The sequence below is a fragment of the Ipomoea triloba genome, chromosome 7, assembly GCF_003576645.1.
Source record: "Ipomoea triloba cultivar NCNSP0323 chromosome 7, ASM357664v1".
Taxonomy (NCBI): Eukaryota; Viridiplantae; Streptophyta; class Magnoliopsida; order Solanales; family Convolvulaceae; genus Ipomoea; species Ipomoea triloba.
Genome location: NC_044922.1, coordinates 11,957,070 through 11,968,979, shown reverse-complemented (window position 1 = coordinate 11,968,979; position 11,910 = coordinate 11,957,070). Strand labels below are relative to the sequence as shown.

At 41.0% G+C, this 11,910-nt stretch overlaps 1 protein-coding gene across 1 annotated transcript; it reads right to left on the bottom strand.

Moving 5' to 3' along the window:
* Positions 1–1,270: 1,270 nt before the first annotated feature.
* LOC116024129 lies at positions 1,271–2,527 on the bottom strand. Its single transcript, XM_031265031.1, has 2 exons — positions 2,130–2,527; positions 1,271–2,018 (listed from the first exon to the last, which is right to left on the bottom strand). Exons 1-2 carry the CDS (start codon positions 2,525–2,527, stop codon positions 1,271–1,273), a joined length of 1,146 nt encoding a protein of 381 aa, XP_031120891.1.
* Between the last annotated feature and the right edge of the window lie 9,383 nt (positions 2,528–11,910).

The window sequence follows — 11,910 nt, the reverse complement described above, 5'->3', positions numbered from 1 at the left end:
TTTTTAGGGTTCAGACGCAAATCGAACTTCCGCATTATTGAAAATACCTCTGTTAGGTCGTCCGTGTGGAGGTCGGCCTCGGCACTCTTCACAATCATGTCGTCGACGTAGGCTTGAAGGTTCCGACCGAGGACCTTCTTGAAGACCTTGGCGACCATCCTCGTGTAGGTTACCCCGGAGTTCTTGAGTCCAAACGCCATTACCCGGTAGCAGAAGACCCCCTCCGGGGTGGTGAAGGCCGTCTTCTCCTTGTCGGCCTCGTGCATAAAAATCTGATGATAACCTCGAAATGCGTCAAGGAAGCTCATGAGCGTGCACCCCGCCGTCTCGTCTACTAGCTGGTCAATGTTGGGCAGCGAGAACGGATCCATGGGGCACGCCTTGTTGAGGTCGGTGTAGTCCACGCACATCCTCCAGGTCGGCGGCTTGGGTGCGAGGACCACGTTTGCGAGCCACTCGGGGTATAGCACTTCCCGAATGTGCCCTATCTCGAGGAGGGTGTCGACCTCCCTCTTTACGAAATCGCGCCTCTCCGCCGAAAGGTACCTCTTCTTTTGTTGTACCGGCTTGACGGCGGGGTCTACCGCCAATTTGTGTGTGATGACCTCTCGGTCGAGGCCCGGCATGTCCTCGGGGCCCCATGCGAACACGTCCTTGAATTGGCGGATGACCTCGACTATCCGACCTCGCAGGTCGGTCGGCAACCCCGTTCCGACCTTGACGACTCGTTCGGGTCGGCCGAGGTCCAACACGACCTCCTCGGTTTCGACTATAGGTTCGGCGTGGGGCCGACCCTCCTCGCCTTGTAGCGCCTTCTCGCCGATGGTGTGTACTTGGAGGTCTCTTTTGCCGATCTGGCGACATGCTTTCAGGTAGCAGCTCCGACTAACCTTCTGATCTCCCCTCGCCACGCCGACCCCGGTGGGGGTAGGGAACTTCAGACATAGGTGCTCCATGGATATGATGCTCCGAAGGTCCTCCAAGGCGGGTCGACCGAGAATGATGTTGTGGGCGCATTCGATCTTGACGACCACGAACTCGGCTTCCCACCTCTTGACGTGTGGTGCGGTGCCTATCTCCACCTCAAGGTTAATGGAGCCCTCCGTCTCGATCGAGTCTCCTGTGAACCCGGATAGCGGGGTTCTTACTGGTGCCAACTGCTTCCTTGTCAGGCCGAGCTTAGTGAACGTGTCATAATACATGACGTTCACGGAGCTCCCCGTGTCCACCAACACCCGGTGAACGATAGTGTTGTTGATGTCCAAGGTGATCACCAAGGCATCACGGTGGGGTAGGGGTCCATCTGGGAGGTCGTCGTCTGTGAAGATGATAGGTTCCCTCCTCTGCTTCTTCTCTTCCGAGCCCATTTCTTCCTTTCTGATTGTGTGTCTCCTCCTTCGGGACCACCAAAGATAACATGGATGACCTGTTTTTTTGGGGGGTGGGACTCGTCCAGCTCCTTCTCCTCTTCCTCGGTGAATTGGTCGAGCTCTCTCTTGCGCGACCCGGAGGCGGGTGGCTCGGGACCACCCTTCTTTATCCACACATTGGCCGGAGGTCGGCCTTGCCCCGACCTTTTGACGTATTGGCCGAGGTAGCCCCTCTGAATGAGCTCCTCGATCTGTTTCTTGAGAACCATGCACTCGTCCGTGTCGTGCCCTTGCTGCCTGTGGAAACGGCAATATTTGTTGGGGTCCGCGTTGGGCGACACCTTCATGCATTCCTGTGGGTATGATACTATGCCCATGACCTCGGCGTGCTCGAGGATAGCACTCACCGAATGCGTTAAGGGAGTGAGGTAGCGCAATGGGGCCAGCCGCGGCCCGGCCTGGCGTGGGGGCTTCGGCGCACGGCGTTCATCCTGGGGTGCCTTGTCTCGCCGCCCTTGCTCTTCCTCCTTCTTCTTTCTTTCGACCTCCTCCGCCTCTACGAACCTCGCCGCTCGGTCTAGCAACACGGCGTATGTCTTGGGACGGTTTTGGATGAGGTTGCGGTGGAAAGGACCTGATCTGACGTTGCTGGTGAAGATCGGTATGGCTGCTTTCTCGTCGAAGTTTTCGACCGACCTCGCCTCCCTCTTCTATCTGGTGAGGTAGTCGGTCAATGTCTCCGTACTCCCCTGTTCTAACTTGCACATACTGGCAAACTGCTTCTTCTTCGGTGTGCTGCAGGCGTAGTACGACAAGAATTTCACCGAGAGATCCGCAAAGGTCGAGATGGATTTCTCGGGCAACGATGTGAACCAGTCTTGCGCTTGGCCGTCAAGGGTTGCGAAAAAGCCCCGGCACATGACGGCGTCACTCGCACCCGTCATCATGATGGCGGCCCGATACCTGTTGAGGTGGGACCGAGGGTCGGCCGACCCCGTATAAGCCTTGATGGTTGGGAATCGGAAATCCCTCGGTAGCGGCTCCGCCATGACATCGTCGGTGAAGGGGGAGGTCAACACCTCCTGAGGCTCCGCGGACCCTTCTCGTGCTTCCAACTTACGCTGGAGCTCGTCCATCCGCCTACGTAACTGCTCCATCTCACTGCTGTGGGAGCTCGTGGGTCGTCCACGAGTCTCCCCGGATTGCTCTATACGCGAGGCTTGCTCCCGCCGAGGTTGAGCGCGGGGCTCAAGGCTCGGGGCCCTTCGTGAAGCCGACCCCTCGGCGGGCGCCTCGTTGAGTGGTCCGAAGTCGAGGCGTTCGTGGATTGGGGCCCGTGTGCCCAATCGTCCGAGAGCGGACTTGGTAGCCCGGACGGGGCGGGCTCCTCTTGTCTCGCGCTGTGCCGGCCGACCTCGAGGGGCCTCGTCTCCTCCCCTCCTTGTCGAGGGCCGAGGTGAATTGGCTTCCTCGCCGACGTGAGATTCGGGTGTGCGAGGTCGGCGGGTACTCGGACCCTCCTCCCGCCGTGGCGGTCCGGGATGGAGAGCCACGAGGTTGCCTTGAAGCCCATCCAAGATCTGCGTCAACACGGTGGTGGCTTGCCAGAGTGCGGCCATCCCCTCTTGAAAGCCCGGGGCTGGAGGTGGAGGGGGCGGGGTCGGCCCGGCGTGGCGGTTGTTGTTGAGGACGTCCCGGAGGTCGCCGGCTGACCTCACGGGCAGGGTTTGGTGACTCGCCGTCCCGTTAGGTTCACCGGCACGGGAGGGAGCGCGGTTACCACGCGAGCGGTGGGAGTTACCGGAGTTGGATCCTGATCTCGTCATAGCTAGGGAATAGCACGCTCGAGCCTGTATGTCGAGCTCTCAATGAAAGCACCAATGATGGATTTAATTAACCTGGGTAGCCCGAATCAATAAACCCGATAAGAATATAGGGGGTATGACAAGTATGGATCAAGGTGCACCTCGGAGGTACTTGTATATATTGAACAAATAATAAAGCTATTACAGGATTGGTAATAACAGGACAAAGATGTTGTTAAGACCAAGAAGTGGAAGATGTCTTGTTTAGACAAGGTTACATGTTTATATACTAGTTGTAAGCCTAACAAACTGGAGAAAACCCCTCGAGCGGGCCTGGACCGCTTCCTGCGCCGATAAGACCGCGTCCAACCACGACCCGGTGCTCCTGGGCCGAGCCCAGAGGTCGGCCCAGTCGACCTCTGGAGAGGTCAGCCCTGTGCCAAAGAGGCCCGGGTCATGCTCCCGGGTTGCCCAACCCCAGACCCGTGCTCCGTGCCAACTCCGTAACGGGTCCGGGTATGATTTATCCATCAATATGAAAGTAGGTGTGAAAGAGGTCCAACGTGGGAGAGACGCCGACCTGGGCACATCTAACCATGAAGGCGGCTAGAAGACGGTGGGAGTTGGGCACTAGTTGCCCGGGAGCGATGCCATGCGAATTTAGGACGTCCACCACGAAGGGTTTAAGGGGAAAACGAACACCCATCTCAAGGGACCGGAGGTGGACGCCAAAATAGTTCGCGGAGGGAGGCTCAAGGATACTACTCCCCGGAGAAAGAACCACAATCTCCACGGAGGGTCCTAACAAGGACCGGACACACGCGATGTCATGGTCGCTAAGAGACACGGTGGCCTCGCGGGGGGTAGTAGGGTCAAGCTCGGTGTGTAAACTAGAGTGGGAGGGGCGTGGAAGTGCGGTTGGCACGAGGGCACGAAGAGGCCGCGCCGCAATGGCGGGTCGCCCAAATGCCATGTCAACCTCAATGGGAAGAGGGGGAAATTGATCTAGGGGGACGGGCTCACCGTCATCCATGGGCAAATCTAGAATATTTACAGAATCTAACAAGTTCACATAAGGATCTTGAGGAGCCAATGGCATGCACGGAATGAATCAAGTGGAACTCTAAAAGAATAAGGCGAAACTACTCACCCGGTTCTAGGGAAGGGCAAGTGGAAACTTGGGATTACACGAGAGTGATTTGGGGCCGAAGGGAAGAGGTTGGCGGGGACGGAGCTCGGAGGTCGACGGCGACGGCAGCGGCCGGTGGCGCGCAGTGTCGGCGGTCGTGACGCGGTTCGACGGTCCTCGGCGACGAAGCGGCGTCGTCGGCGGGGCTCGGCGGCGCGACGGGTTTCGACAGTGACGGGGTTGGTATTGCACGCCGTCGGCGGTAGGGCTCGGCGGCGGGAGTGATTCGGCGTCGGCGATCCTTGACGGCAAAGCTCGGCAGTGGGGCAGCGTCGGCGGAGGTGCTTATCTCCTTCGGCCGGATTTGGTAGGAACCTCCGACCGTGCAATATCGCGAAGGAAGGGAGCGTTGGTCGGTGGCAGCGTGGCGGCGGTCGGCGACAGCATCACGACGGTGGTCGGCGGCGGTCCTCTATCTCACGGCCGGAATTTTTTAGGGAGTGTTGGTGGTATGAAAGTCCAAATGAAAAGTTAAGGGGGATTATATAGGAGGAGGGGGAGAAGAAAAGGGGGGAAAAGGAGATGGCATTTTGAAATTTTGAAAAAGTTTGAATTTTTATGGCGAAGGGGGAAAGTCAAAAGGTGAAAAGGTGATAGTGATGGTTGAGTGCAGAAGGGGAAAAGTTGGTGATGTGAAGGTGAAAAGGTGGTGACAAGATCTTTTATAGGGGTTAGGGTGGAAGAATTGTGGTAGGAGAAGACTTGTAAGGGATAAGGATGACTCCAAATTTCGAAATTCATCTGCGTGTGCACTGCCATCGCGATAAAACTTCCATTCGACCGGAGACTCTTGGAGAATTATTTTTAACCAGGGATGTGGGGAATTTTCGTGCATAATTGTAGGGATGGTACGGTGTTCGTGCGGCGCGGTTTTACAAATCTACTCTCTTTCACTGACGACTTATCGCAACTCAGAGAGTGGGGGACTAATGATGGATAAATCATACCCGGACCCGCCACGGAGTTAGCACGGAGCACGGGTCAAGGATCACCCGACCCGGGAGCACGACCCGGGCCCTTTCGGCCCATGGCCATCCTCCACGAGGTCGGCTGGGCCGAGCTCTAGGCTCGGCCCAGGGGCCCCGGGTCGTGGTTTGACGCGGTCTTATCGGCGTGGGACGCAGTCCAGGCCCGCTCGAGGGGTTTTCTCCAGGTTGTTGGACCTACAGCTAGTATATAAACATGTAACATTGTCTAAACAAGACATCTTCCACTTCTTTGTCTTAACGACATCTTTGTCCTGTTATTACCAATCCTGTAATAGCTTTATTATTTGTTCAATATATACAAGTACCTCCGAGGTACACTTTGATCCATACTTGTCATACCCCCTATAATCTTATCGGGTTTATTGATTCGGGCTACCCGGGTTAATTAAATCCATCAATAGGATTATGAAAAATTAGGAGGATTGATACGACCTCATCAATTCCCTATCATATTTAAAGTAATTGATACTTTTCCTAATATATCGTACCTTAAAGGCTTTCAACCTTTGTTATAATCCTGATCAATATATTAATATGTTATTTTATGGTAATTTCCTATCATATTTAAATTAATAATTGATACTTTTTCTAATATATAGCGTACCTTGAAGGCTTACAACCTTTGTTATAATACTGATCAATATATTAATATGTTATTTTATGGTAATTTATATAGGTAATTATCATATATTATTTACCATCTAAATGACCCATGGTAATTGTTAATCGTATTTAACATCTTAATTTATTATGGTAATTGAATATAGAGATTCTCTTCTTAAGACAATTTTATATTTCTTTACTTCAAATAATATCAATTGCCCATTCGCTTCCTTTGATCACTTTTGAATAAAATCTTAAAAATTATGGCAGTTAAAGAATTAATACTTTCTGTAATATACATTTTATCTAATCAGATAAGGAAATTCATAATACATATGTTAAGTCCATAATTAAAGGAGATTACAAAAAATTATGATAATTATTCCAATTCACATATTATTATGCAATACAATTATGCAAATTATTCCAAATTGATTATTACACATATAAAATTATCCTAATGGTTACTTTTGAATAAAATCTTAACAATTATGTTAATTAATAAATTAATTCACACATTATATTTTCAAAAGTCAAACAATTCAATGCTATGTTTGAATTAAACATAACTATACACTAATATAAAATCTTATTATCATCAATCATGATTAATACAAGGAGAAAGCAAAATCTTACATCCTTCAATGAAAACTGTGAATAAAAAGGAAGCTGGCAAAGTAAACAAACATTAATACATATTTTCAATCCTATCTAAAGTAATTTCAAACTCTCATGGAAAGTTCGAAAATATGTTCCCTTATCCCAAAGATTATTTCTATCGTTCCATTCTTGAATTTGATTAACACTCCTCTCGCTGCAAACTTCAACATGCCCAGCCGGATTGAAACCAATTGTCATAGTACTTTTCCTTTCTTGACTTGTAAAAATAGTCTTCTTTTTGTGGGTTTCCAAATCAATAGAAATTAAATTCGATCCAAAACCCTCCTTGAAATAAAACTCCTCAACAAGAGGGTAAATATAATTAGTATACCTCATTTCCATATGACCTAAAAACACAAGCAAATCGCCACCCGGATTCCAAAATCCTATCGGATCAAAATATTCATTTTCAAGTATGTCCTTGCTAGAGAAGAAACTTGCTTGTTTATGCCAATTAATATTATTATTATTTTCATCCATTACCCAAATCTCGGTACAAACCTCATTTTCTGTACACGGTTGTGGAAACGTAAAAAGAGCAATACTCTCATTCATGACTGTATAATCAAGGACTTCAACGTTAGAGGGCAATTCAATCTTACCAAAAACCTCATCATCCATATCAAACCAAACCAAATGACCTTTAAAACTCTGCCAATAATATCTTCCTTTTAAATAAAAATCCCTAGTATCGAAAAGGAGATTCAAATGTAAAGAATTGAGAGCCGCATCAATTTGTCTCCAACTCCACACATCACCTACTTGACTACAAACCATTACAATGTCATGATGACTACCTCCCCTTTCCAAATTTGAATCTTCAAAACTCAAAAACGTGATAATCCTCCAAGTCATGTTATTAGACAATCCAAATCCAAATTGTATTTGTAGACCTTCTTTGCTAGGTGGTTTTTCGGGTACCTTAATAAAAGGCAAGACCTTGACTTCCCTAGTGAATGGGTTGAATGTCAAAACATCAAAAATGATTTCAGGTGAAATGATCTCAGCTATATCAGAGCTAACCAAATCACCCCGGCATAGAATCAGGCATACCATGACAACACTTGACAAACCTGGTATTTGAATTTGGCAGGTGTAGGCACTGACGGAACCACCCTGGGGGCAGTGGGGGCAGCTGCCCCCACTCACCCCACCCCCCACCCCATATATAGCATTTGTATGTATATATGTATATATAGTACATGTTTTATATATAAATATATGAAAACAGATGAAAGTTAACAGTTGATAAGCTTGCAGAGTTGGTAGGTGTGTGGTTTTGTTTAGAAAATGGTGAGGGGTTGAATCCTAGCCCCAGCACTTGCTTTCTTTGCAGCATTTCAATTGTATACGTACATATAGCTTTCTTCATTGCTTTTTCAATATGTATATAAATTAATGATAAGATGTATAATTTATAATGTGTTTTCTATTTGTATTATTTTATCAAATTAATTATATTTTATATAGCGTTATGAATATTTTTATAAAGTTTTGATGCGTTTTATTTTCCACTTATATCAAACAATATTTATAATGTATTTTGTAATTTAAGAATTTATTCGTGTTTGATATTTGTATTTGAACCTTGTGGCACTCGGTTTACACTCCCACATGGAAAAGAGTGAGTTCGAGCCTCAATGGAGGCGACTGTTGATGACTCTTTGTGCTTAAATAGGTTGAGAAAGTAGTTATGAACATATATTACACTGTAACAGAGTCAATAGTACTCAAAAAACATTTTTGAATTTAATCTTTGCTTCTTCGCCCCCCCCCCCCCCCCCNTCACTAGGTGTAGGTATATGCATTCCGCATCATCAGACTCTGATTCTTTGTAAATCAAGTTAAATACTTGATTAGGCCGGGGCTGGGGAACCGTAAAGGCAGGCTCAAAGTCGATAACAGCACAATGGCTTTTTCCCTTTCTAAATTCATAGTGTTTATCCATGAATTGATGGTTGTTTTTTATTAAATCATAGAAAATTTTGCAAACACATTTAAATCGCATAAGAGACTTTACCGGCAACCTCGCCAAAACGTCAATCAGTGTATCCATTGGTAATTTGCAGTCTTCCATTTTCAAAAATCAAACAATTGATCAATTCAATAGAATGCTCGAATCCTGGCTATTTTGAAGCAATAATTGAATACAGGATATGATGTACCTTTAGTCTTCAATAAACAATTAGTCTTCAAGAACCTCGAATTGGAGACGATGATGAATACTACAAAACGATGAAGTTCTATCTTATAAAGGAACGGTCGGGTCAGATATATTGAAAATGGAGAGACATACGCGGTTTTCAAGACTACTAGAGACGTACATAGCTTCTTTAATTCTTTGATAATTCATGCCTATAAAACAATCTTAACAACCTAAAGATGAAGTGTAATAAATTTATTAAATAATTAAAAATTAAAACACTAATTACTAAAATATTACAACCACAGGCCTTGTAGTCTAGTGACACCCGATTTACACCCCGACATGAATGGGAGTGGGTTTAAACCTCAGACAAAGTAGTTACGAACAGATACTACATTATGTATGTATGTATGTATATATGTATGTATGTATGTATTACAAAATAAAATAATTTTATGAAATTAGATAATGCAAAATAATAAACTCCTTTATCATTTGAAAGCTCATGGCCCCTTAATTCTAGATAAACCCGAAAATACAAGCAAATGGCCACTCAAGTTTCAAAATCGAAAAATTATACCATAATCGGTGGTTTAGGCGGCCGACTAGGTTGCCTAAGCACCGCGCACTCACCGCCTAGTCGGCCGATTAGCTATTGTTTTTTCTTTTAAATGGGTTATTTCACTAAAAACGATACCATTTTGAGTGAAATAACCCTAAATTGTTCAAACTCTTGGTATTTTTTAATAAGTTAATATTTAATGTTTTAGTATTAACTATTAAATTAAAGTATTAAATAATATATAATTACTAGTATTTTACCCGTGCGGTGCACGGAAAATTTTTTTTTATTATGAACTTAAATAAAAAAATTTAAAACATACAAATATATTAAAATGTACAATATAATAATATAGTTGAATTTTTATATATTTAGTCAAGTATCTATTATCGTAGCATAAAAAATTAAAATTTTGTATGATTAATATAATCTCTATTCATGTAAATATATATTTATATAAATTTATAGAAAAAAATTTACATAATTAAATTGAATTATTCCTAATCTTTTTCATATATATTATAATTATAACAATATGAATAATAACTAAGAAACTTATACTTTTTTTTTTTGAGAAAACTAAGAAAATTATACTTAGAAATTAAAAAAATGTAAATTTTAAATTCTGTATATGTGATTTTAAACTCTAATCAGACGCACTTTTTTATATGATTGTGTAATATAGTGTATATACAAATAATATTTATTAATATGTATATATGCAAATTCTATAATATAATTTCTGTAATTATAATTTATATTGATATATTATAATTAAAATAATTAAATTTAGAAATTAAAAAATAGCATTTTAATTTTGTATGATTAATATAATGCATAAGTATATGTATGTATGCATTTTTAAAAATATAAATATTTATGAATACACATTTTGTTAATTTTATAATTTTATTCTTAATTATATTTTATATTTTATATTTTATTAATTATAATTAAGAAAATTACATTTACAAATTAAAATAATTTAATTTTTAAATTTATATGGATTAATGTAGTCCCTAAATATATTACATATTTAGACAAATTTTTAAATATTTTTGAATTTTTAATTAAGAGTATGAGTTTAGACATATTTTTAAATAATTTTTTAATAAGTAGCCATTGTAGTAATTAACGTGTATAATTATGCCAGTAATCACAATTCTATTAAAAATGTGTATATATTTTCATATTGTACAAAATACTATAAATATAATATATGTCTACATAAATGGATAAAAATAGAAATTGATAATTTTTTATTATATAGATATTGATAAATATTGTATTTTTTTTCCTTGCATGAAAACACATTCTTATTTTAAAATTTTACATTGATATTTGAGTTTTGTTTCAAAATCTACTTTGGTGTTATTTTAAACTTTGAGTAACACTTGTGTAAGACCGTCTCATTGGTCTCAATCCGTAAGACGGGTCAGATCTTTGACATCGTTAATTAAAGATTCGACCCGTCTCACGGATTGATACCATTAGACGGTCTTAAAAATCAATCTACAACATTTTAAAAATTAACCAATATCATATTAAAATTGAATATAATATAGTTATTTAATATAATTGTATGTTAATTTAATACATTAAAATAAAATATTAATATTGGTGTTATTTAAAGGTTTTTAATTATAACTTTTTAATAATATATTTTTTTTATATTAATTTTATTTGTATATAAAAAAAACTAAACTTAAGTTGAAAAGGAATATAATGAGTGTTAGTTTAGTGTATCTTAAAAGTAGACTATGATTCATGGTATAATAAATATTTTAGGTAATCACTACTATAAATTAAATTAACATAATTGAATTGTATGGTATATTATCATGAGAGGAATTTTATTACGTACATTAACATAATATAGTTATTTTTTTTGAATACTATAATATACATCATATAGTAATTTGATTGTTTACGAATATAAAATAAAAAGATACGCAAGATTAAAATATTTTGAACCATAATTGAATTGCATGGTATATTATCATGAGAGGAATTTAATTACGTACATTAGCATAATATAGTAATATTTTTTTGAATACAGTAATATACATCATATAGTAATTTGATTGTTGGAAAGTTTTTTTTTTTTTTAATATTATCATGAGAAGAATTTAATTACGTACATTAACTGAGTATAATAATATTTTTTTGGAATATATAATATACATCATATAGTAATTTGATTGATTTTTTTTTGAATATTATCTTGAGAGGAATTAAATTACTTACATGAACATAATATAGTAATATATATATTAAAAATACGCAAGGTTAAACTATTTTGTTTAAGAAATTCATACAGGAATTGAATTGAATAAAATATTTTATTAATTTCCGTGTATGATAAGGAATGAAATCATATTTAGAATATTTTGTCAATTTTAGCCATAAATAAGAAATGATAAAAAAGGCTAGAATTTCTGATAAGGAATTATTATTTAATATTATGTTGACCGATTTCAAAATTTTTGGACTAAAATGAGCGGGAAATCTTTAATATATATATATATATAGATTAGTCTTAAGAAATTAAAAAGTTTTAAACAATTTTTTTTAAAAATAAAAAAT